This window comes from Leucoraja erinacea, chromosome 20 (assembly GCF_028641065.1).
Source record: "Leucoraja erinacea ecotype New England chromosome 20, Leri_hhj_1, whole genome shotgun sequence".
Taxonomy (NCBI): Eukaryota; Metazoa; Chordata; class Chondrichthyes; order Rajiformes; family Rajidae; genus Leucoraja; species Leucoraja erinaceus.
In genome coordinates this window covers 31,321,454-31,348,349 of record NC_073396.1, presented here as the reverse complement: position 1 = coordinate 31,348,349, position 26,896 = coordinate 31,321,454, and the positions used below count along the sequence as shown (strand labels likewise).

Below are 26,896 nucleotides of genomic sequence, written 5' to 3'. Positions count from 1 at the left end.
CGTGGTACAGCATGTAAAACATGTTTTAAGTTCATATCACTCTTAATTCTTTCTATTCAGTTTAGTTTAGAGACACAGCACGGAAACAGGCCCTTCGTCCCACCGTGACCGCACTGACCAGCGATCCCCGCACACTAACACTATCCTACATGCACTAGGGATAATTACAAACCTACAAACCCGTACATCCATCTTTGGCGTGTGCCAGGAAACCGGAGCTCCCGGAGAAAAGCCACGCAGGTCACGGGGAGAATGTACAAACTCCATACAGACAGCACCCGTGGTCAGGATTGGACCTGGGTCTCTGGCGCTGTAAGGCAGAAAACCTACCGCTGTGCCACCATGGTGTTCTCTTCCCCAATATTTTTATAACATGTTTATGAGTGAAACACTTTGAAGGAGTACATGTCTATTCTTACCTTCCTTCACAAAAGGAAACCTGCCACTCTCACCTTATTTAGCTTCTATCTCCCAGTTCTGCCGTAATTGGAGATGAGCAAAACCACTGCCATTGCCAGTGATGTCCACATCTTAAATGACAATAAATAGAAAGAAATACACTGAATTAATTTATTGGATGAACACATTACACTCGAATTTGATGCCTTCACAGCAGGCGGCATTTCATTAGCAATTGACTCAAGATGAGCAAGTTCACATAAAGAGCTGTTCAATGACAAGTAACTGAAGAGGTAATCTATGTAGTCATGATTAAAGTATCAAGCAAGAAATCATACCTTGAAAATGCTTTGCTTTTCCTAATTTATATATGCTTCATGTAATTATTCACTGTGAAACGGACTGTTAATTCCTTGACTGCTAATTCCTCTAACCTGATGGTTAGATTTCCAGACTTCATCAAGAGACCATGATGGATATAATTTAGTGCTCTTAGCCCAGGCATCATTTGATAAACATCACAAGCGTCAATAATGGGGAGATTTTCAATGTAATGAGTGCCCTAGGATATATGAAACATATCAGCTATCATCAATTTAATTTGTTGTGCTCCTTGCTGAAACCTTGCTGAAACCCACTGGGGATTTGAGCAGACATTAAGGAGTTCTCCTTGAAAGCGGCACACTGAATAGGGGGGCTCTGGGGAGCATGGCCTCCATGAGTCAGAGCATTGAGTATAGACAGTGTTAAGAGGGAACTGCAGGTGCTGGAGAATCGAAGGTTACACAAAATGGCGGCAGCGGGTGCAGCAGCATCTATGGAGCAAAGGAAATAGGCAACGTTTCGGGCCGAAACCTAGGGTTTCGGCCCGAAACGTTGCCTATTTCCTTCGCTCCATAGATGCTGCTGCACCCGCTGAGTTTCTCCAGCTTTTTTGTGTAACCTATTGAGTATAGACATTGGTGAGGCCACATTTAGTCTATTGTGCTCAGTTCCAGTCACTATGTTATAGGAAAGATGTTGTCAATTTGAAAAGGATATAGAGGAGATTTACGAGGATGTTGCCAGGGCACAAGGGTCTGAGCTTTAGGGAGAGGTTGAGCAGGCCGGGCAGTGCAGGAGGATGAGGGGTGATCTTACAGAAGGGTATAAAATCATGAGAGGAATAGATTGGTTAGATGCACAGAGTCTCTTGCCAAAGAGTAGGGGCATCGTGAACCAGAGGACATGGGTTTAAGGTGAAGGGGGAAATATTTAATAGGAATCTGAGGGGTGACCTTTTTCACACAAAGATGGTGGGTGTATGGAACGAGCTGCCAGAGGAGGTAGTTGAGGCAGGGACTAGTGCAATGTTTAAGAAACAATTAGACAGGTACATGGATAGGACACGTTTGGATGGAATATGGGCCAAATGCAGGCAAGTGGGACTAGTATAGATGGGACATGTCAGTCGGTGTGGGCAAGTTGGTCTGAAGGGCCTGTTTCCACGCTGTGTAATTGAAGTAGATGTGGATGTGAAATGAGATCTGCAATGGGAAATTTGTAGATGGGGAGCAGGAAAGCAGAGACAGTTGTGATTATGTTTTGGTTTCTAATTGTCCACGTATGCAGAAGGTAACTCCCGCAGGGCGTTACTTCTCCTTCAGCGTAAGCTCCCGTTGGCGAAATGATCTGCATTCCAGATTAATAGTGGAGTGAGCAAGAGTTTTGCTGGGGTAGGAGAGGATTGTGAATAAACAGGATCTTCATCCATGTTAACAGACAGCTTGAAGAGAAGCTTGTTAATCCCATCAGTGCTACTTCATCTTGTAAGCTGCAGATACACGTAAACAGTGGGAGACGGCAGTTGATCATTTGACTCTATCAAACATTCACTTTGAATGTACCATATTGACACCATCTGTTGCAAAGACTCTGCCTATCATTTTTCATTAACTACTCATATTATACACACCTCTCTTTCCAGTTGATTAAACAGTTACATGCTGCAGGCATAACTTGAAACAATTTTTTTTTTTCATGAAGACCTCGGGGATATTAAACTTTCCTAATATTTGCATTTACTTTGGAACGATCTTTGACAAAATAGCTATTATTGGGTGGTTCTCTGCAGCTATACCGCCGTGATCCAATTGCCCTGTGGGTCCTTGGTCTCCAGTGCAGTAACATGCAGAGGGTGCAGCTAACACGCAGAGATCTCCACAAAATTCAAATGGCGATGAGGAGGAATGTCCTTAGCCAGAGGATGGTGAATCTGTGGAATTCATTGCCACAGATCGGTTGGGTATTTTTAATGGCCAAGTCATTGGGTATTTTTAATGTGGAGATTGATAGCGTCTTGATTAGTACAGGTGTCAAAGGTTACGGGGAGAGGGCTGGGTATAGGGGGCTGAGAGGGAAAAATAGATCAGCGATGATGGAATGGTGGAGCAGACCCGATGGGCCGAATGGCCTAATTCTGCTATTTATCATGAAAATGGTGTATGCACGGTTCTTAGAATAAGAGATGAGATGCAGAATAATACACCCATGGTCAAATATATCATGAAGAAACAATACTTTTATTTAGATATACCTTCACCTTTTAATAGAGTGAATCTCGTTTAGTGGCACAGATTCACTAGGGTTTGAAATCTCTTTGATCATTCTAACTGGGCTGATACAAAGGGACAACAGAGGTTGGTCATATAGCCATTCTTGACTCTCTTCAGTAACGCGCTGTGTCCATTCTTCTTCAACAATTGTGGGAATCATTTTAGAAAAATATTCAAACCTTGAGAAGCAGAGAAAATAGGAGAAGAAACAGGCCTTTCAGCCCTTGGAGCCTGTTCCACCATTCAAATATAAGGATGGCTAGTCATCTATTTCAATACATAATCTATCTACACACCTTGTAATGCATTTTGTGTTGAGAAATGTATCTATCTCCTGCTTCAATGCATTCAGTGTCTTAGCCTCTGCAGGTGCAGTTTTACTGAATGTTTTGAATTTAATATACTGAGATTATTCGGTCATGAAATGAACAATATTTTTTCAGCACATTAAGCAGGCTACCTACGACTATGTTGCTGCATATCCACATAATGGATGCAAGTTATACAGTAATTGAGATCCACATATAACATCAGTAGCTCATGAAGCGCCAAGCAATTACGTATCCAACAAGAAAAAAGGGAGGCCCAAAGCAAACTGGAGTAACAGCACCTCATATTTCAGTTGGGCAACTTACAACCCAGCGGTATGAACACTGACTTCTCTAACTTCAAGTAACCCTTGCTGTCCCTCGCTCTCCATCCCTCCCCCACCCTAGTTCTCCGACCAGTCTTAACATTCCTCCAGATTTAATTTTATCTCAGTATGCTTCGTTGTCAACTTCCCCCTAGCTAACACAATGATCTATTTTACATTTCCCTTGAACTTCATCCCCTTTGATGTCTCGTTTGCACATCATACCCTTCCATATCTCTGTGTCTCCATTTCCCCTGACTCTCAGTCTGAAGAAGGGTCTCGACCCGAAACGTCAGCCATTCCTTCTATCCACAGATGTTGCCTGTCACGCTGCATAATTTTGTGTCTATCTTTAGTGTAAACAACATCTACTGTTCCTTCCTACACAATCTTGTTTTTCTTGTGACTATTTCTGACTATTTCGAAGTGCCCTGCCATCAATATCCAGGGTATCACCATTGATCAGAAACACAAATGGAACAGCCACATTGATACTCTGGCTACAAGAGCAGGTCAGAGGCTGGTTATCCTGCAGTAAATGACCCACCACCTGCCCACACAAGGCATTTCCACTCCCCGCATGGCCCAAGACAAATTTAAGGTGGAGCATTCTTCCATTTTCCTGGATGAGTGGAGTGACAACAGTTCTCATGAAGCATGACACATTCCAGGATAAAGCAAGCTGCCTTTTTTCAAAAGTTCATGTGATTGGAGAAGAAATAGGCCATTCGGCCCATCAAGACACAGATAGAGTGGATGTGGAAGGGATGCTTCCACTAGTGGAGAGTCTAGGACCAGAGGTCATAGCCACATAATTAAAGGGCGCTCTTTTAGATAGGAGGTGAGGAGGAACTTCTTTAGTCAGAGAATAGTTAATCTGTGAAACATTGTCACAGAGGGCTGTGGAGGCCAAGTCAGTGGATATTTTTTAAGGCAGAGATAGACAAATTCTTGATTGGATCAGGTGTCAAGGTTTATGGGGAGATGGCAGGAAAATGGGGTTAGGAGGCAGAGATCAGTCATGATTGAATGGCAGAGTAAACTTGATGGGCCGAATGGCCTAATTCTACTGCAATAACTTGTGAACTGGTGAAGTCCACAGCCATTCAATCATGGCCAATCCAACCCCCTCCTAGCCACATACTCCTGCCTACTCCCCATAACATCTGACACCCATACTAATCAAGAAACTATCTATCTCTGCCTTAAAAAATATCCATTGACTAGGCCTCCACAGCCTTATGTGTCAATGAATTCCACAGATTCACAACCCTCTGACTAAAGAAATTCCTCCTCACCTCATTCCTAAAGGAACGTCCTTTATTCCTGAGGCTATGACCTCTGGTCATAGGACCTCCAGCCCTAGACACTCCCACTAGCAACTATCCCACTTTTGGCATGCCATCCGGCACTAAATATTTATTTCCTCTCTAACGGAGCACAGTGGTGGCAGCGTGAACACAATCTACAAATGCACTGGACCTGCCAAACCCGCAGTTTGTATCACCAAGAAGGACAAGGCCCCATGTATTTTAGGGCGAGAGTACTACAGGCAGTATTCACTCCTAGTAAGATTCAGGTGCAGTTTTTGCAGATGATAATGAGATCATGCAATTGTGGGACATGCAGGTATGAAGAACGAAACACAAGCGTGAGAAGGGAAAGAAGATTCTGCAAATCACTGTTAAAGATGCCAAACTGCTCTGCCTAAAGGGGCTGTCCCACTTGGGCAACCTAATTAGCGAGTTTAGAAGAGTTCAGGAGATTTTGAAAAAATGACATGTTGAAGACCTCCTTCAACTATGTAGAAGACCTCCTTCAACCTCCTTCGACTATGTTGAAGACTAGCTTCGACTAGCTACTGACTTTGGGAAAATTGGACACCGAATAGTGGAGAGTGAAGACAACCTCCTTTGACTATGTTGAAGACTAGCTTCGGCTAGCTACGACTGCCCCTTAACTTGCAAAGTATCACAGTTTACAATTTACAATGTGACCATTAAACAAATCATATGTTTTCATCCAAAGATTCTCCTGGGTCAGAATTAAGGATAAACAAGTTGTTTAGGAACTGCAGATGCTGGAAAAATCGAAGGTAGTCAAAAATGTTGGAGAAACTCAGCGGGTGAGGAAGCATCTATGGAGCGAAGGAATAGTGACGTTTCGGGTCTCGACCCTAAATGTCACCTATTCCTTCGCTCCATAGACGCTGCCTCACCTGCTGAGTTTCTCCAGGATAAACAAGTTTATGACTTAAAATCATGCCTAACCAACCAAGAGATACAAAATGCTGGAGCAACTCAGCAGGTCAACTGGATAGCATGCATCAAAAGCATTTCACTGTACCTCGGTACACATGACAATAAACTAAACGGAACTGAACTGGGTCAGGCAGCATCTCTGGAGAAACAGGATAGGTGACGTTTCGGACCGAGATCCTTCTTCAGACTGAGAGTCAGGGGAAAGGGAAACAGGAGATATAAATGGTGAGAGATATAGAACAAATTAATGAAAGATATAAAAAAACAGCTGTGTTCAATTAGTAAAGTGACAAAACAATTTTTCATGGACTGACTCATACTTTTTTTTTAAAATTCTGATGCAGAATTTCTTGAATATTGCAGAAATCAATTCAGTTTTAGCTCCAAATAACACAACACTGGTGACTAATAATTAAAAAAATGTAATTTTCAAACATAGAAACATAGAAACATAGAAATTAGGTGCAGGAGTAGGCCATTCGGCCCTTCGAGCCTGCACCGCCATTCAATATGATCATGGCTGATCATCCAACTCAGTATCCCGTACCTGCCTTCTCTCCATACCCCCTGATCCCCATAGCCACAAGGGCCACATCTAACTCCCTCTTAAATATAGCCAAAGAACTGGCCTCAACTACCCTCTGTGGCAGAGAGTTCCAGAGATTCACCACTCTCTGTGTGAAAAAAGTTCTTCTCATCTCAGTTTTAAAGGATTTCCCCCTTATCCTTAAGCTGTTAACATCTACCAATAGAGACTCATGTGCTGTCCCCTCTTATATAGAGAATAGAGACTCACAAGGTATTTGACTCCGGCAGTCGTCAACCATAGAACCATATAACAATTACAGCACGGAAACAGGCCATCTCGGCCCTACAAGTCCATGCCGAACAAATTGTTTTCCCCTTAGTCCCACCTGCCTGCACTCATACCATAACCCTCCATTCCCTTCTCATCCATATGCTTATCCAATTTATTTTTAAATGATACCAATGAACCTGCCTCCACCACTTCCACTGGGAGCTCATTCCACACTGCTACCACTCTCTGAGTAAAGAAGTTCCCCCTCATATTACCCCTAAACTTCTGTCCCTTAATTCTGAAGTCATGTCCTCTTGTTTGAACTCTTGTCCTCTTGTCAAAGATGATGTATAATGTGGAGAGTTTGCAATAACAATCCATAAAAGTGTTTTGTGTCTTTCTGTTCCAGTAGGTCCTGGTCCTTACTATGGTAAGAGTTGATATATTTCATAAACAACTTCTCAAAGCACTTCATCACTATGGATGTCAATGCCATCAATCGGTAGTCATTCCGGCATATCACCTTCCTCAGTTGGCACTGGTATTATTGATATCCTTTCAAAGTAGGTGGTGTCCTTGGACCTAAGTAGTGAGAGGTTGAACGTGTCTGCAAAAACTCCAGACAGGTTTTAAGAAAGTGGCTGGGTACACCATTGGGTCCAGATGCTTTCCGAGGGTTCACCCTCTATACTGAGAACCCATAAATGACGTTTCTCCATTATTCAGCTGTGGGGTTCTTGGGTATAATTGCTCTATAAACTTTTTGAGGCAGCCGTGACTTGTGGACTGCTGATAGCATCTGTAGTTTGAAAAACGTTTTTATATTCTCTTTCATAGATGTATCTGAAACAATCCAGCCACATGCTCTAATAGTGATCCCCCTGTGTCAATGTTGTTATCTCCAGCACCATTACGGCATTATCCATTTGATGCAATGCTGTTGATGCAATTGTGAGCTTGGGAATATTTCACATATGCTGGGTTTTCAAGTTTCCTTCCATTATAGAGGGAGAGCATTTTGGCTCAGCTTGCAGTAATACCATTACCTCACCAATATTCCCTCGTAGCTTATTCTCTCCTCATTCCCATCAACTCCTTGCAAATTCTATCACTCACCTAGAATCTCGAGGCAATCTAGAGTGATCAATTAACTTAGTCATTCACACATCTTTGTGATGTGGGAGGAAATGGGAGTTCCCAATGGGAATCTATGCAGTCACAAGCAAAGATCCTATAGCAGAGGATCTTTGGTCACAAGGAAAATGTGCAAACTTCAGACAGACAACACCAGAGATCAGAAGTGAACCTTGCTGGAGTTGTGAGGCAGCAGTGTTACTCAGTTACTAAGGTTTTCTAGCCTTGACCTCACCCTAAGGTACAAATAAAAACCTCATTCTGCACAAAGCCATTTTTAGTTTAACTTCAAGGTCTTGTTTTCTCCAGAATATCTCTTCAAACGATTCAGGGATTTTCTTCCTATGTTGCAGTGCAGTGCAATCAAAACATCACCTTGGTCGCATACAAAATGTTCTTCCCTGGTGATTTTCGGTTGTTGGTTGTTATTTAGTATTGTGTTTCTTTATCTAACTTTAAATGTGCACATGCAAGTGGCAAGGCCAACTTAGTAAAGATCACAGCACTCATCAATTCATTTTACAGATTTCATGACATAAGAACCAGATGCAGCGTAGCTGAGGCATCACTACACTCATTCACTTTGGAGATGTTAACCTTCACGAGTTTCAACACATTGATAAAATAATACAAGCGTGGAGTAAGGGAGCAAGGAGCATATTATAAAGAAGGTCCTGACCCAAAATGGTGTTTGTTCATTTGCTCCACAGATGCTGCCTGACCAAGTGAATTCCTCCAGCATTTTATGCTAAGCTTGCAGTGAATTGGCTTGGGATTCGGTTTAATGCATGTGTGGAATCTGTTCCCATTCAAGCCGATATTTATAACTTTGCACATATTGGCATATTGCTTTAGAAACTCATCTAAATGTGGTTACAAAGTGCTCCCATGAAATACATTCTTCAAATCCATTTTTAACTCTTTGAGATTGCTTTTTCAAAATGGCGTTTTTTTAATGTCATCAGCTATTTAAGACTGGCAAGTTCTCTGTTAGAGTGGAAATGTTGACACAACACATGTGACATATACTCTTCAATGCCTTGCCAGAATATGTCATCAGATTCAGCATGGCTTTAATTAATGACATTTATCTGAACCCCCACCTATAGTGAAACTATCAAATCATAGCATTTGAATTTAATTTAAAAATCACTTGATTTTTCATTGTTAATGCAACTGATATCTCTGCCACAGAAGGTAGTTGAGGCCAGTTCATTGGCCATATTTAAGAGGGAGTTAGATGTGGCCCTTGTGGCTAAAGGGATCAGAGGGTATGGAGAGAAGGCAGGTACAGGATACTGAGTTGGATGATCAGCCATGATCATATTGAATGGCGGTGCAGGCTCGAAGGGCCGAATGGCCTACTCCTGCACCTAGTTCCTATGTTTCTATGATATATATATATACGACATAGAATGCAGAACAGTACAGCAAAGCAGGGGTTTTAGCCCACAATATCTGTGCCGAACATGATGCCAAGATAAAGTGATCTTATCTGCTTGCACATGAGCCCTACCCCACCACTCCCTGCAAATCCATGTGCCTGTTGAAACGCCACAATAGTATCTGCCTCCATCCCCACTCCTGGCAGCTCGTTCCAGGCACCCACTACCCTCTGTGTAAAAACAATTGGGATTCGGTTTAATGCATATGTGGGAACTATCCAGAGATGCTGCCTGACCTGCTGAGTTACTCCAGCATTTTGTGTCTACCTTCAGAGTGCACTGGATCATTGATGTTAGGTATAATGGATCAGCTACAGAAGGCTGTTGACGACAAGTGAATGGATATTTTTAAAGGCTGGGATAGATATTCTTGATTAGTACGGGTGTCAGGGGTTATGGGGAGAATGCAGGAGAATGGAGTCAAGAGGGAAAGATAGATCGGCCATGATTGAATGGGGGAGTAGACTTGATGGGCCGAATGGCCTAATTCTGCTCCTATCTCTTATGAACCTATGAACTTTAACTTTAATCTGCCAACTGAAAATGAATGTATTCAAACAATATGTTTCTTACAATAATTAGTGAGAACATTTAAGAAAGCCACATTTATTTAGTGTTTCCCACGATGTCTTTAAGTAATCTTACCACAGAATTAGGAAACAAAACTAGTTCATTTACACATCGCATGCCCTCAAGAACATTGAAGAGTGATAATGACTGAAAAAATAATTTCAATAAAGATGACTAAATGGTTACAGATTGGGTGGGACACCCAGCATAACTCTCCTAGTATTCTTCAAAATAGTACTACTGTGGAATGGAGACACATGGAACTTAAGATTATGGAATCTTGAGTGTAACATCGTGCTGGGGTAGCTCAGCATTGAGGCTGCATCTGTGGAGGATGTAGATAGCTTATCAATTGTCTCTAGAGATGTTACCTGATTTATGAGTTACTCCAGCATTTTGTGTAGTAATGTAGGATCTTTTACTTTCACCTGGAATTGGATTAATATCTCATTTAAACAACAGCATCTTTTCCACTAGAATCTCCACCAGTACAGTTCTGGAGTGTGATGCTAGATTTGTGTGCCTAAGCCTCTGGAAGCCACCACCTCTGGACTCAGAAGTGATAATGTTGCCAATTGAGCCACCGCTGACAACTTAGAAGTTTTACAAAGACAAATGATCTGAAATTTTGGTTTAACATGACTAAATAAATCGACACTTAAATTTATTTAATTAAGTATTTCAAAAGTCTCAAAGGTCTTTTATTGTCATGTGTACCAATTAAGGTACAGTGATATGCCAATTACCATACAGCCATACTAAAAAAGCAACAAGACACACAACTATATAAAAGTTAACATAAACATCCACCACAGTGGATTCCCCACGTTCCTCACTGTGGTGGAATGCAATAAAGCCTAATCTTCCCTCCTTTTTCTCCTGTGGTCGGGGCAGTCGAACCTTCGGGGTGATCGAAGCCCCCACGTCGGGGCAATCAAAGCTCCCCCGTCGGGGCGGTCGAAGCTCCTACGGCTTGGAGAGCCCAGACTGGGTCGCTGACCAGACCGCAAGCTCTGTGATGTTAAAGTCCGCTGGCACCCGCGGTGGAGCTCAGAGATCGATCCCTGGCAAAGGGATCGCGGGCTCCGCGATGTTAAAGTCCCGTAGGCCCTCCGCAGTGGTGCTCCCAAAATCGGTCTCCAGCTCCTTGAAGTTAGGCCGCAGTGCGGACGGAGATACGATAGAGAAATAAATCACATCTCCGTCGAGGTAAGAGATTAGAAAAACATTTCCCCCAAGCCCCTCTCCCACCCCCCCACATAAAACAAGCTAAAGAACACTAAAAACGTACATTTAACACACACTAAAGAATTAACGAAGAGGAAAGGGACAGACAGACTGTTGGCGAGGCAGCCATTACTGGCGCGACCCTGTATTTAAACTATATTTTGGAAACACTTATCAATCAGTTTCCAGTTATTGAAAGAGCCGCAGTAAAAATATACATATGTTAAATTGCAAAAACCTTCAATGTCCAAACAAATAGGATAGATCAGAGAAGAGGCTCTGATTGAACTTCACTGGTGGACTACACATTTGCACTCATTGTTCTTATACAACGGCAACAAGTTGAGAAATTGAGGCACAGACTCTGTCGACATTTATTGCAGGTTAGGTAGGTGGTTAAAAATGGGGAATAAGGGAATATAAGAACTAAATATATATATGGGTTGAAGATTGACACAAAATGCTGGAGTAACTCAGCAGGACAGGCAAGTTGCAAGACTTCAACATTGACGGTTCCCTGTGCCAACATAATCACTATAATATTCTTTTCACTCATAATTAAGTATATATCCAGGTCCTTATGACAGTAACTGTTGAATTTATTTTTACTATCTTTTCAGGCAGTGTGTCCAAGATCATGGTCTTTAATTCCCTATAGGTTCTTTTGACAATTACCTCAAAATGGCGTCTACAGAAATTGCTGGTGTAGAATGGAATCTCTTGAGTGTGAGATTTGTTTAGCAACACTGATCTGTAAACATGTTTCACCACAAGATTTTGAATCTTGAGATTTTTATATTTCTTGCAGTATCTTGAAGGTTATTATAACTCTGCCTTGCAAAAGGAAAATGTTGTCCTGACACTTTAATAGATCTTTAAAATCCGTGTGTGTTTTAAACCTTCAAGTTAAACATAGACCAATTTCAATACAAAACTACAAACATATTTCAAGGTTAAAATATTTTTCAATTATTGTTGTAAAATATCAAATCAAGGCACTAAAGGGCCTGTCCCACTTTCGTGACTTAATTCACGACCTCTGCCGAGTTTGCCCTTGACTCATACTTGCAGCACATGGTCATCACGAGGTCGTAGTTAGGTCGTAGCAGGCCGTGATGCTAGTCGTACGTACACGTGGCATTAAGTAGGTCGGGGCGTTTTTCAAGCATGATGAAAAATGTCCACGAGTAAAAAAGGTTGTGAATTAGGTCGTGAAAGTGAGACAGGCCCTTAAGTATTTACCACCAGCAACTTGTCACCAATGAACAAATTCAAAACCCAGCGAATCAGGCAGCACCCATGGAGGGAATGGACAGAAGACATCTCTGCCCCAGAACCCTTCTTCGGAGTAGGGGGTAGAAAGCTGGAAAAGAAAGGAGGGAGGGGGGGGGGGTGGCAAAGCCTAATAAGTGATAGACGGATACAGGAGCGGGTGAGAGGGTAGACTGGCAGATGGGTGCAGATAGTGACAAAGGCTGCGTGTGAAAAGGAGACAAAAAGGTGTCAGAAAAGGAAACAAGTGAAAGATTAAAATATAAAGTTGGATCAGAAGGATCTCAGAAAGAAGAAAGTTGGAAAGGAGGTTCTCGACCCAAAACGCCATCAGGCCTTTCCCTCCACAAATGCTGCCTGACCCATTGAACTCCTCCAGAACTTGTATTTTTGCTCCATCGATTGCTTGGCTGGCTTTGCCTGCCTCAAGTCTCTCTTCTAGCTCACCCCCACCCCACTCCATCAGCCTGATGAAGGATCCTGTCCCGAAACATCACCTGTCCATTCCCTCATTAGATTTGTGCCTGATCCGCTGAGTTCCTCCAGCACTTTGGTTTTTGCTCAAGATTCCAGCAACTGCATTTTCTTGTGTCTCCATCTTTCACCAATATTGCTCTTTTTACTTGACTTCATTTGTATTTGACTTCATTGATTAAAAAAAAAATGATTGTACACGGCGATCATTTAAACAATGTGCTCAAATTGTGGATCTCAAGAATAAGCACCTGAATTCTATGAGGCCGTGAGCATTGGAATGATTTAACCCGTGTCACCCCCCCCCCCCCTTCCCCAGCCTCGCAGTGTGCAGTGGGAAATTATTATATATTATTGATGATTAATTTCATTCTCAGTCCTCCCTGTGGATATTGATCGCTCTGATAAAGGTTGCGTCGGTCATCTTCCTCATCACTTGTTGGATACAATGGCGATTCAAGCTTGCCCGTACAGGCAAACAAAAATCACCCGGTCATGGGATTTCAGTGGTACTGTGACTCACACTCAAAACAACTCAATGAACCACAGCACACCCAGTAGCAATGTATTGTAATACAATCCTGCATACGGCGAGCTTGATATGATATGTTTAAATTATGTAAGGCTCACTGCCATTTCAATCCCACTCTTTGTTTCCTCACTAAAAAGGCATGTTTACTTGATCTTGGAGAAAAGGTTGCTATCAGTTTTGAAACATCTTTAAATAAGACAACGTCTTGGCATGCCTCAGAAATATCCTTTCAAAAACACTGATTGTTTAAAAAAAACCCTGCACCTTGCTAATTCAATATCCTGTTAAATGACACGAGTTAAATATAGAACTGAGGGTATTAAATGGATGATTTCACAACTTTCCTGGCTCTTGTTACTCCTCAATTGACAATAGCAAGATAAAAGGTTATTTCCAACAGCTTTTGCTTCTAACCAAATCAATGTTCTAACCCCGTTCTGACACCCTTCATTTATGATTTCTGATTAATTTGCTCTGATGCTAATCAATAACTGTTAATGATTTAATGGATCTCCATGGAGAGGGAAACGTAGTTAATATTTTGTACAAAGGAACTGCAGATGCTGGTTTACACCGAAGATTGACACAAAATGCTGGAGTAACTCAGCGGGACAGGCAGCATCTCTCGAGATGCTCTCTCCTGAAAGCCTCCCTCCAGAGATGCTGCCTGACCCACTGAGTTACTCCAGCGTTTTGTGTCTGTCTATAGTAAATATTTTGGCACGGTGACATCTGATTTTCTTACTGTTTTCAACCCTGGCTAAGGTCAGGGGTGAAAAGTACCAAGTGTTGATAAAGTGAATAGAAAACCACGGTGTGAGTGGGAAATAGTTTCTGGAGAGATCCCAGCCTTGCACTGGAACACTGTCGCTGCATGTGTGCCCAAAGTGATGTGAAATAGAGGAGTCCTGCTTGATTATTCAGGGTACCTTACTCACAGGTTGAAGAACGACCTTGGATAATCAATCAATCATTTGAGATTGAATATGATGTCATCTGTGCCGCAAACCACATGAATCCTATCAGAAAGATGAATTCAAATAATTAGTATATTGATTGAAATAAATGCTATCCTACCAATTTTTATGAAGCCTGTCCTATGTCGACCTGCCAGAGGACATTGGGCAAAGATAGACACAAAACGTTGAAGTAACTCAGCGGGTCAGGCAGCATCTCTGGAGTAAAGGAATGGGAGGCATTTCAGGTCGAGCCCCTTCTTCAGACTGAGAGTCAGGGGAGAGGGAGACTAGAGATATGAAAAGGTACAAAGAACAAATGAATGGAAGGTATGAAGAGAACAAATCAAAGCCAGCCGCGTGATCAAGGAAAGGTGGAGCCCACAATGGTCCATTGTTGGCTGTGGAGAAAGATGAGTGGATGCAAATAATGAACCAAAACAGGACGACAGTGAAACTAGTTGGACGACTAGGGTGGGAGAGGGACAGAGTGAGAGGGAACGCAAAGGTTACTTGAAGTTAGAGAAATCAATATTCATACTGCTGGGTTGAAACCAGATAGCCATCGTTAACTAGTTAGCAAACTAAAAGGCAATAATGCAGTCCCATTAACTACTTATGCTTTACCCTTGGAATCTGACGTAATCTCAAATGCATGTCGACAAGCTGTAAAAATTACAATTATTGTTCTGTGTCTAACATTAGATAACCAGATATAACTGAATAGCTGCAATGAGCTTCTATTTGTGCTAGAATTCAACAGGTTCAATGGGGTGATCCTTAACTGATTATCGTGATCATGGTTGACATGATTAAATGCTGTGAGGAACCATTGACTCTGGAATAAGAAGTCAAATCTTAAGTTAAAAAGAAATCAAAATTGTCCACATTTTCTCTGACCAACGGAACCATGTATTTTGTCTCATGAATGTGTTACTGCTGGGGGAACAAATCAGTTCTCTGATTCATTGGATATCCTGAGGTCATAGCCTTGGAATTAAAGGACATTCTTTTAGGAGGGAGATGTGGAGGAATTTATTTAGCCAGAGGCTGGTGAATCTGTGGAATTCATTGCCAATAGACGGCCAAGTCGATGAATATTTTTAAGGCTGAGATAGATAAATTCTTGATTAGTACGGGTGTCAGGGGTTTTGGGGAGAAGGCAGGAGAATGGGGTTAGGAGGGAAAGATAGATCAGCCATGATTGAATGGACGATGGGCCGAATTGCCTAATTCTGGTCCTATCAGTTATGAATTTATATGCTGACTGCCAGTTTAAAGTGCTTGGGATGTGCAGGTAAGGAATTGCAGCTGCCGTTTTTGACACATTCTCTCCGCTCTTTCCGTCCCTCAGGTGATGTTGGAGCAAATGCAGGGACTGGCCCACCTGGAACTCTCTGGCTGCAATGATTTCACGGAAGCAGGGCTCTGGTCCAGCCTTAACGCACGGATTACCTCCCTGAGTGTCAGCGACTGCATCAACGTGGCGGATGACGCCATCGCCGCCATCTCGCAGCTGTTGCCGAACCTTACGGAGCTGAACTTGCAGGCCTACCACGTGACAGACACGGCCATGGCCTATTTCACTGCCAAGCAAGGGTACACCACGCACACCCTGCGCCTGAACTCCTGCTGGGAGATCACCAACCACGGCGTGGTGAACATGGTGCACAGCCTGCCCAACCTCACTGCACTCAGTCTCTCGGGCTGCTCCAAGATCACTGACGATGGCGTGGAGCTGGTTGCGGAAAACCTGCGGAAGCTGCGCTGCTTGGACCTGTCGTGGTGTCCACGCATCACGGACATGGCACTGGAGTACATTGCTTGTGACCTCCACAAGCTAGAGGAGCTGATATTGGACAGGTAGACTACAGGCTGCATCTGATAGTTATAATATTGCAGGGCCTAAGTTACAGTAAATTGCTATCAGGTAAATCGTTCAGTAACGCAATACACGGTGTCAATTTTCACGTAAGCGTGAAGATCCATGTCAATCCCAGCTTTCGGGTTCTTATACACAAATCGCAATTCTCCATTATCATTATAGAACTACTCATTTTAACTTGCACCGAAACACAGGTCAGTAACTGCAACATTTCATGTCTCTTTTGTTCTCGTTCTCGTTCTCTCTCACGCTGTTACTCTTCACAGGATTGTGTAGTAGTGCTCAATTCCAGCGGGATTTCAAAGGCAATAAGACCAGACACTGGGAAACAGAACTAAAATGATAAAACAGTGGAAATACTCCGCTGGTTAGACAGCCTCTGGAGAGAAAGAATCAGAATGGGGATGGTATTTGTTCGTGGATGGTGTTAGGTCTGCACATTGTATCCTGCAGCTGCAGTAACTTTAATGGAACCACATTTGAGAAGCACAGTGTCCACACTGAAAGCATTCTCCTTCTTCTTCTTCTTGCGAATGAAACATAAACCAAAGGAATAATTAGATCTCAAGCAGCGTGTTGAGCAGCCAGGTTGTTGTCTCTGTTGGCGTCAATGTCTGCCAGACCCTGAGCTCCATTTGGTGGGTGGTAGAGCGGGCACCCAGAGATGACGTGGTTGGCTGTCTGTTGTTCTGCTCCGCATTCACAGGCTGGGTTCAGGCGGAGTCCCCATCTCCACATGCCGGCATTGAAACGTCTGAGCTTCATCCATGCTCCTCTAGGAAGGTCAGACCCTGGATAGCTTTTATCTGGTGACGAGATGTAGCTGTGTAGCATCCTCCTGCATGGTTTGCACCACCATTCTGCCAGCTATAGTAGGATGATAACCTGCCATTTGAATTGGTTTTGTTCTTCACATATGCTGCTCAATCTGCTGAGAATTATCGATAGACCAAAAGCTGGAGTAACTCAGCGGGTCAGAGAACATCTCTGGAGAAGAGGAATGGGTGACGTTTTGGCTCGAGACCTTTCTTCAGACTGACAGTCAGGGGGAAGGGAAACAAGAGATACAGATGGTGGTGTAGAGAGATATAGAACAAATGAATGAAAGTTATGCAAAATAGTAACAATGATAAAGGAACCAGGCCTTTGTTAGCTGTTTGCAAGGTGAGAGCGAGTACAGACACTGAGATTCAACAAGACAACTTTGAAGTTGGTACGACGTGGGTGGGGCAGGGATGGAGAGAGAGGGGATGCAAAGGTTACTTGAAGTTAGAGATATGAATATTCATACCGCTGGGTTGTAAGCTGCCCAAGCAAAATATGAGATGCTGTTCCTCCAATGATTTGTAATTCTCAAAGCTGAGAGAGCCACAGCACCTTCTCATCGCAAACCCTCATCCCCGAATGCTCCAGGAGGTGTTGAGTGTAAAATACGGGCACCAGTTTGATCAAGTGAGGGTCCATTTACATTCTAAACTCAAGGATCTGGATGGTTCAGCCAACCCAAAGTGGTGCGATTCTCCCGTCCAGTCACATCACATCACATTATATTGATACATCTTAAATAAAGATGTGGCTTGAAATAGTTAAAAAAAATAAAAATAAAAAGTAAAAAATCACATCACGGCTCAGGTCTGCTGCGAGGAGCTGTTGCTGAGAAACTGGCAACAGGATGGAACTCAGATTAATCTGAAACCAAGTGGTCATCATCAGATGACCGGGGACCATCTGTTGCTTCTTTGTCACAGGGCGTACTTCCAAATAACATATTCTTCCACATCGAATGCAATGTTTGCATCTACTGTTGCTCCACTGCACAACGATAATATGGCAATTCATTTGTGGTAGTCATTGTCCGTGAAATTCAGTTGTGACTTGGGGTGGGAGTAAAGGCATTGCACCAACTGTGGGCTGGCCAGGAAATAAGGACTGACTGGCTGAGTACAAAAAATTGAGAAATATTCATATACAAAATAATTCAAATGCAATTTTTACATATTTTAATGGTTTTGGCCACATATGTTTTTATAGCAGCTTTTTTCAGTAGTTTGAGTACCTGCTGGTTGAGTCTTACTTAGTAACGAGCTGCCTAACAACTAAACCGATTTGCTTCACAATGATATTCACTGACAATTGAATAGAAGTAAATGTTTCTCGGTTTACCTTTCAATTTCCATATTTTCATTGTGTGCTACATTTCATGGATCATTATTTTTATTTGTGAGATGCAAGAACACTAATGTCAATAAGAAATATATGATGGATAAATCCACTTTGGTTACTTTTGACTTCCACAGAGTTGGCCAAAATTGATGTCTTTTGAAGGGATGTTGGGGTTATATGTCCAGGTATCATATTTCAAGTTCAAGTTCAAAGCGAGTTTATTGTCATGTGTCCCTGATAGGACAATGAAATTCTTGCTTTGCTTCAGCACACAGAACATAGTAGGCATTTTATCCACATAACTGAGCCTGATATATATTTATGCCAACATAATGATATTACCAGTGGATTAGGTTCTCTTTTCTACTAAGATACTGAACAAAAACGTTTTAAAGGGAACATAAACCCTCTCCGTCGTGCGAATGCATAGGTCAGCATCACTCAATGAGTGATCAGAGCTCTGAAGACTCTGGAAGTTCCATTGATGGTTGGAAGGGACTCGATGACCTGAACTAGACACAACCTGCTGGAGTAACTCAGCGGGACAGGCAGCATCTCTGGAGAGAAGGAATGGGTGACATTCTCGGGTCCAGACCCTTCTTCAGACAGACGATGGCCTGGACTCTTCAACAAAACCATTGAGGATCAAAGCTGTGTCACCGAATGACAAATGGCCAGCGAGAAAACTGCTAACCAGGCCGGAGAAAATCACTGCGCTAATCTTCCATTTGCCATGTGATATTATCCAGTCCTTCAAGGCATTCTGAAATATTTGGTAAGTCATGAATTAATTTCCTTGCTGCTTTTAACTAAAGATGGGTAGCATCATAGTAAAACACGTAAAGCCTCCGTTAACTGGTCAAGTCAGTTAATTTCTTGTTAAATGTGGGGCAGAAAACCTAATCACTTCTTGTCCATTCAAATGGTATTTTGACACATTTTATGCAACTTTCAAAGTCTAATCATGTCCATTCTTAAATCTCCACAGATGAGCTCTCCTCATGGGATGGCGCAGAAAGTCTCAGTTGATGAAGAAAACACAAAGGTGTTGAAATATTTCCACCTTGGAGAACCAGGGCAGTCAAACATGGGTACAAGCAGCTGGCAACGCTGCATAATGTCAGCTAAACACATTGACTGTGGCTACTTCCTCCCTTCATAGTGCGTGACGAGGGGCCTGTGCAGAGTGATGCTGATTTTCATCATTGTTTGAGACTGGCGGGCCACAGGAAGCCATTTAAAACCTGAGTTACACAACATCATTCTGCGCATAGATGGGCTTGGATAGAGTGGATGTGGAGAGGATGTCTCCACTAGTGGGAGAGTCTAGGGCCAGAGGTCATAACCTCAGAATCAAACAATGTTCCTTTAGGAAGGAGATGAGGAGGAATCAGAGGGTGGTGAATCTGTGGAATTAATTGCCATAGAAGGCTGTGGAGGCTGTGTAAGGCAGAGATAGATAGTAACGGTGTCAGGGGTTATGGGGAGAAGGCAGTAGAATGGGGTTAAAAGGGAAAGATAGATCAGCCATGATTGGATGGCGCAGTAGACGATGGACCGAATGGCCTCATTCTATTTCTATCACTACTATATTTATGAATGTATTTCAGTCTGGAAAGGCTGGGTGTTCAGACACATGATGCGGTTATTTACAACTTAGGTTGATATTGATGAGTAAGCAGTTGCTTCTCTAATCAACTTGCCTGTCACCAGCAAGTCTGCACAAGTTTCCCCCTGCATCTGCAGGAGATGTAATACCCTCTCCTCACACCTCCTCTCTCACATCCATCCATCAGAGATTCAAGTGCACCTCCTCTAACCTCATCTACTGCCTTTGCTGCTCCCTATGTGGCCTCCTACACACAGACGAGACCAAGAGTAGACCTGGTGACCATTTTGTGGAACCCTTTTGCTCGGCCCGCCGAGGATCGCTAAATCTCCCGTTTGTTATCCATATTAATGCCTCTGCCCATTCCCACGCTAACCTACACCTGTCCCGGTACCTCCTCCCTCGACTCTGTCATTTCAGGTCAGGCAGAGGTTCATTTGCTCCTCCTCCAACCTCATCTATTGTATCCATTGTTCAAGATGTGGGCTCTTATACATCGGCGAGACCAAACGCAGACTGGGCGATCATTTTGCGGAACACCTTCGCTCAGCCCGCCTAAGCCTACCTGATCTCCCAGTTGCTGGACACTTTAATTCTCCTTCCCATTCCTACACAGACCTTTCTGTCCTAGGTCTCCTCCATTGCCAGAGTGAGGCTAAATGCAAATTGGAGGAACAGCATCTCATATTCGCTGTGGCATGAATATTAATTTCTCACTTCAGGTAGCCCTGGCATTCCCTCTCGCTCAATCCCTCCTCCACCCAAGTCACACCAGCTTCTCATTTTCACCCTACAAACAGCTGTTTCCTTTATCATCGTTACTTTTTTGAATATCTTTAATTCATTGTTCTTTATCTCTCTACATCACCGTCTATATCTCTCGTTTCCCTTATTCCTGACCAGTCCGAAGAAGGGTCTTGACCTGAAACGTCACCCATTCCTTCTCTCCAGAGATGCTGCCTGTCCTGCTGAGTTACTTCAGCTATTTGTGTCTATTTCCCATGTTGACCCTTCTGTCCTAGGCCTCCTCCATTGCCACATAAACTGCAGGAACCGCACCTCATATTCCGCTTGGGTAGCGTACAACCCAATGGATTGAACATTGAATTCTCCAATTTTAAGTAACTGACCAAACAAACATCCTCCATTCCCCCCCCCCCCCCCCCCCATCGTTCTTGTGCCCCACCTGGATGTGCACCTATTACTCCCCTTTCCCTCCCCCCCATCCCCTTCCACCCAGATTCCTTCCTCTGGCTTCACATGTCACGCCTCTTCTATTCTTATCTCCCTACCTCACACTTTTTGACTTTTTATCTCTGGACTTTGTTGAACAAACTGCCAATCAACTCCCCTCACATGTACCCACCTATCACTCACCAGAGTTTGTCCCACCCCTCCCAAGTGTCCTGGCCCAAAACGTCACCTATCCATGTTCTCCAGAGATGCTGGCTGAACCGATGTGTTACTCCAGCACTTTGTGCCTTAGTTTAGTTTAGAGAAACAGCGCGGAAACAGGCACTTCAGCCCACCAAGTCCGCACCGACCAGCGATCCCTGCACACTAACACTATCCAACACGCACTAGGGACAATTTACATTTATACCAAGCCAATTTACCCTCATACCTGTAAGTCTTTGGAGTGTGGGAGGAAACTGTAGATGTCAGAGAAAACCCATGCAGGTCACGGGGAGAATGTACAAACTTCATACAGACAGCATCTGTAGTCAGGTTCGAACCCGGGTCTCTGGCGCTGCAAGCACTGTAAGGCAATTGCTCTACTGCTGTGCCACCATTCTGCCCCTTTTTTGTAAAGTAACATCTGCAGTTCCTTGTGTCTGCACACGGTAATACCTTGATATTGCTGTTACGAGCAACGTGTTGATCTGAGGAAGCATGAAATAAGCATCAAGCTCAACCCGTTGCTCTCCATTTTACATACCCAAATTTTGAGCGACATCTTAGAAGATTCTCAGAATAGTAACTTCTTCCAAAACTTCAACTGGTTCTTGAAAATGTATCAGTGTACAATGCAGGTACATAGATTTAATATATAACAATCTCTTACAACTGACTCTGCAACGTCAATTATTATAAATTATACAACGCCCTCATATATTTGCATTATGCTCATTTCATCTAAAACTAGGAACATCTGAATGCAATTCCAAATATTTTTTTCACGAGATGCTCTTTTCGAAGATAGAAATTTATTTTTCGTTATTTTCACCGTTCAGACATATATGCTGGAGCAGATTTTTTTTAAAGTTTCATTAATAATTCTTATTCAGAATAAAAAATCTATACAAAACAAAAACAGTGCAAACTTCATTTCATTTCAAAAATCCAGGAACATTGACTTGATTGGAGGTGAATTTTGAAAGTGGAAGACAGCACCCAGACTGCTACAAAGTTAGACACAAAATGCTGGAGTAACTCAACGGGACAGGCGGCATCTCTGGAGAGAAGGAATGGGTGACGTTTCAGGTCGCGACCCTTCTTCAGGTCTGACTTTTCCACAGGTCTGAAGAAGGGTCGCATCCCGAAATGTCACCCATTCCTTCTAACCAGAGATGCTGCCTGTCCTGTTGAGTTACTTCAGCATTTTGTGTCTATCTTTGGTGTAAACCAGCACCTGCAGATCCTTCCTACTCATCCAGTCTGCTACAATGGATGAGGGGGGGGATCTTATAGAAACGTATAAAATTATAAAAGGACTGGACAAGCTAGATGCAGGAAAAATGTTCCCAATGTTGGGCGAGTCCAGAACCAGGGGCCACAGTCTTAGAATAAAGGGGAGGTCATTTAAGACTGAGGTGAGAAAACACCTTTTCACCCAGAGAGTTGTGAATTTATGGAATTCCCTGCCACAGAGGGCAGTGGAGGCCAAATCACTGTATGGATTTAAGAGAGAGTTAGATAGAGCTCTAGGGGCTAGTGGAGTCAAGGGATATGGGGAGAAGGCAGGCACGGGTTATTGATAGGGGACGATCAACCATGAATGAATGGCGGTGCTGGCTCGAAGGGCCGAATGGCCTCCTCCTGCACCTATTTTCTATGTTTCTATGTTTCTAATGTGCATGTGACAAAGGGTGGATTTTAAGCAACTACATGTGTGGATGTCAAGCCTAGTGAAGATTGGTGTCAAATCCCCAAGTTGGATGAAGCACCCATTCCTTCTCTCCAGAGATGCTGCCTGTCCCGCTGAGTTGCCCCAGCATTTTGTATCTATCTTCACATTAAAGAGCTTGCCTGCAGCAGCATCATGGGCATGCTGAATCAGCCACACCCTGGATTGCACACATCAAGGAAACTTTTCACTGTACCATGTGACAATAAACTAGCTAAACTAAACTCAAGCTTTACATAATTTACAATAAATTGTTCATGAAAAATACCATGCAACACACCAGATATTATTGCAAAATACGATTAGAAATCAGGTTCATGGAAGATTGAGGTAGTATTAGGGTTGTGCAGGTCAGTTCAAGAACCTGATGCTTATCGAAAAGTATCGAAAAGGATTTCCACTGAGGTTACACAGAGAACACATTCACTAGACTTTAGAGACACGGCGCGTAAACAGGCCCTTCGGCCCACCAAATCCACGCTGACCAGCGATCACCCTGAACACTAACACTAGCACTGGTTCTAGTTTGAATGTTTGAATGTTTTGTCACTTGAATATCAGAATGTAATTTTACTCAAAGCAGGCCACCTTTTCCACCTGATGATTTTTCTACACCTAAGAACCTTTTATCTCGATGGACTTGCAACCTTTCTGAAATGGATGCATTCATCCCAAAGGTAATCACTTCAGCATCAGGCCATACAAGTTTTAGCTTTACATCTTACGCAAGCATATCCTAAAGTTTACTAAGGGGAGCATAACCGCTGGTGTGGATGAGTTGAACTGTCTCTGTGATTAAAAACGCCATACAAATTTATTAATGTCTATTGAGAAAGCTGCCTCGTGGACAAATATTCTAATGAGTGCATTAGACAAATGACAGACATTAGCAGTAATTGTAATCACTGAGAGTATTTGATGGTGCATCTCCACTGTAAGTAAATACTGAAGTCATTTTAATATAGACGGCTAGAAATTGGAGTGTCTAGGGGGCTGTCTTCATTTGAAAACCAGGAGCTGAAGGCCTTACACATCCTAAAGACATGTGGGTTTGTAGGTTAATTGGGCTCTGTAAATTGTCCCTGGTGTGAAGGTAGTGGATGTGAAAGTGGGGTAACATGGAACCAGTGTGAACAGGTGATCAATGGGCAGCATGGACTCAGTGGGCCGAAAAGGCCTGCTTCAATGGCAAGCGCAACGTTATGTGCAACAATTGTTTAAGAAAGAATTGCAGATGCTGGAACAATCGAAGGTGGACAAAGAATGCCGGAGAAACTCAGCGGATGAGGCAGCATCTATATATGGAGAGTAGGCAACGTTTCTGGTTGAGACTCTTCTTCAGGCAAGTCCCCTTTGTTAGGATTCCTGTCCGAAAAAAGTATTAGAACTGGTGAAAAAGGTATCAGCTGGTATAACTGCAGCCTCACAGGTCCAGAGACCCAGGTTCGATCCTGACCTTGGCTGCTGAACATGTGGAGTTTGCACGTTCTCCCTGTGATTACATTGGTTTCCTCTGGGTGCTCTGGTTTCCTCACACATCCCAAAGATGCGTGGGTTTGTTCGTTAATTGGCTGATGTAAATTACCCCCCAGTGTGAAGGTAGTGGATGTGAAAGTGGTGTAACACGGAACTGGTGAGAATGGGTGAGTGATGGTCAGTGTGGGCTCAGTGAGCTAAAGGGCATATTTCCACACTGTGTCTTTCAATCAATATTCCAGTTGTGGGCCCCAGTTATCTGCTTTGGGCCCAAGATGGCTATTGTGTGTCTGCAAAGTGTGTTTGTGTTCAATTTAACACAAGAGCAGAGAAACCAAACCAGCAGGTTTTAAATTCAGCTCCTTTGACCTCAACAACCAGATTGATATTACTATAAATGTCCATTTGCTGCTTAAAATCAGCACTCATTTGGGTTTTGAAAGGACTGTTTGATGTTGGGCTTGTGGACAGAGTTGGACTTGAACCAGTTTCCCCAGGTGTTTTAAATGACCCAAATCTAAAGACTGAAACAGCTCTTACCTCCTACCTCTCAAGTTCCTCTTCCTCATTCCTCCACGCCAACTCTGGTGCCTTCTCTGTACATCCAGTTGCTTCTACCATGATTGGTGTTGTTCCTCTTTTGCCAAGATGGGTGTGCTCAGCCTGTTTCATGTCACCTGATAACACAAAACTAATTGTATGCATCACCCTCCATCGAGTTCATCGGTTTAGAAAGAAGTGTTCACTGTTGAGCTTGTGGACAGAGTTGGATGTGAACCAATGTCAAGGCCACATAATGCTCTCTAGTATCCAGAAGACCCAACAAACAACATACTGCTGATACAGATCCCTGTCTGTGTATGATACAATGCAAGGAGGTAAAGAAGCAACAAGAATCTACATTTCTGCAGATCCTTCCTTCAACCCAGTTTTGTTCCACGCAATCAGGATGTGATAATATTGGAGGCAATCAAAAGGAGATTCACCAGGCTAATGCCCTAAATGAGAGGCTTGTCAGTTTGGGTTGGCAGCCCTTGGAGTTTAGAAGAATGAAGGGTGACCTTATTGAAACATACAAGATACTATGGGGCATGGTTGGCATGATTTTGAGATGTTTCCACTCAAGAGAAAGTCACAAACAAGGAGGCATAGCTACAAAATAAGAGGCCAGTTATTTAAAACTGACATGCACTGTAACCTCTTCCCACACAGGGCAGTAAATCTCTGGAATTCTCTGCTCCTGATGATGGGCAAGGCCAGATCATTAGATATATTTAAGATGGAGACAGATAAATATCAAGAAAGATCAAGGAATTAAGAGTTATGGGGAACTGGCACAGGGATTGGGGCCATTGTAGATCAGCTATGACCAAGTTGAATGGTCGGTTAGACTTGAGGGACTTGCTCGTATTTCCTTGTGTTTTAGTGTTCACATCCTCAGAATATCCTGAAGTAATTCACTCTAAATGAATTTCGTCACAAATGATCATCTCTCTTGTCAAGTGATAGGGATGATCTTTAAGCCGTGTGTGGACGGGACGTCGAAGGATGAGAAGCTGGTGAACCAGTGGAAGCCAACGGGCGCCACGCCGAAAAGCCAAATAACGTTTACGTTTCCTTCGTTGCTTTTGGACTGCCAGAGATCAAAGAGCGGATTATTTTTGTTAGCATTGATTTACCACGGTGCTTGGGGTTAAGAGGCAGGAATCTCTCTCTCTCCCTCTCACTCCCCTTCCTCTCTCTCTTTTATCTATCTATCTATCTATCTATCTATCTATCTATCTATCTATCTATCTATCTATCTATCTATCTGTCTATCTATCTGTCTGTCTGTCTGTCTGTCTGTCTGTCTATCTATCTATCTATCTATCTATCTATCTATCTATCTATCTATCTATCTCTATCTCGTTCTCTCACTCTATCTCTCTCTCTTGGCATTCCCGGAATCATTTGCCGTCTTGCAAAGACAACTGCATCTGCAGTTCCTTCCTATTGAAGAAGAACCCTGGCACGAAACAACTCCTAATCCATTCCCTCCACAGATGCCGCCTAGCCCGCTGAGTTCCTCCAGCACTCTGTGTTTTTTATTTGACTCTGAAATTGAAGATAGACAGAAAAAGCTGGAGTAACTCAGCGGGACAGGCAGCATCTCTGGACAGAAGGAATGGGTGACGTTTTGGGTAGAGACCCTTCTTCAGACAAACACGAGTACTCTCACCGACGAGAGTTCAGTTCAGTCTGAAGAAGGGTCTCGACCCCGAAACGTCACCCATTCCTTCTCTCTGGAGTCGCAGCCTGTGCCGCTGAGTCACTCCAGCATTTATGTCTATTCACAAGTA

The 26,896-nt window shown here is 43.1% G+C and overlaps 1 protein-coding gene across 4 annotated transcripts in view; it reads left to right on the top strand.

The window, feature by feature from the left end:
* The window catches only part of fbxl16 (F-box and leucine-rich repeat protein 16), a 157,853-nt gene that overhangs the window by 78,615 nt on the left and 52,342 nt on the right, over positions 1-26,896 (top strand). For all 4 annotated transcript variants that reach the window (XM_055651792.1, XM_055651793.1, XM_055651791.1 and 1 more), the window contains exon 3: positions 15,652-16,160. In XM_055651792.1, the coding sequence (XP_055507767.1) occupies positions 15,652-16,160 (509 nt within the window). The remainder of the gene's footprint in view (positions 1-15,651; positions 16,161-26,896) is intronic.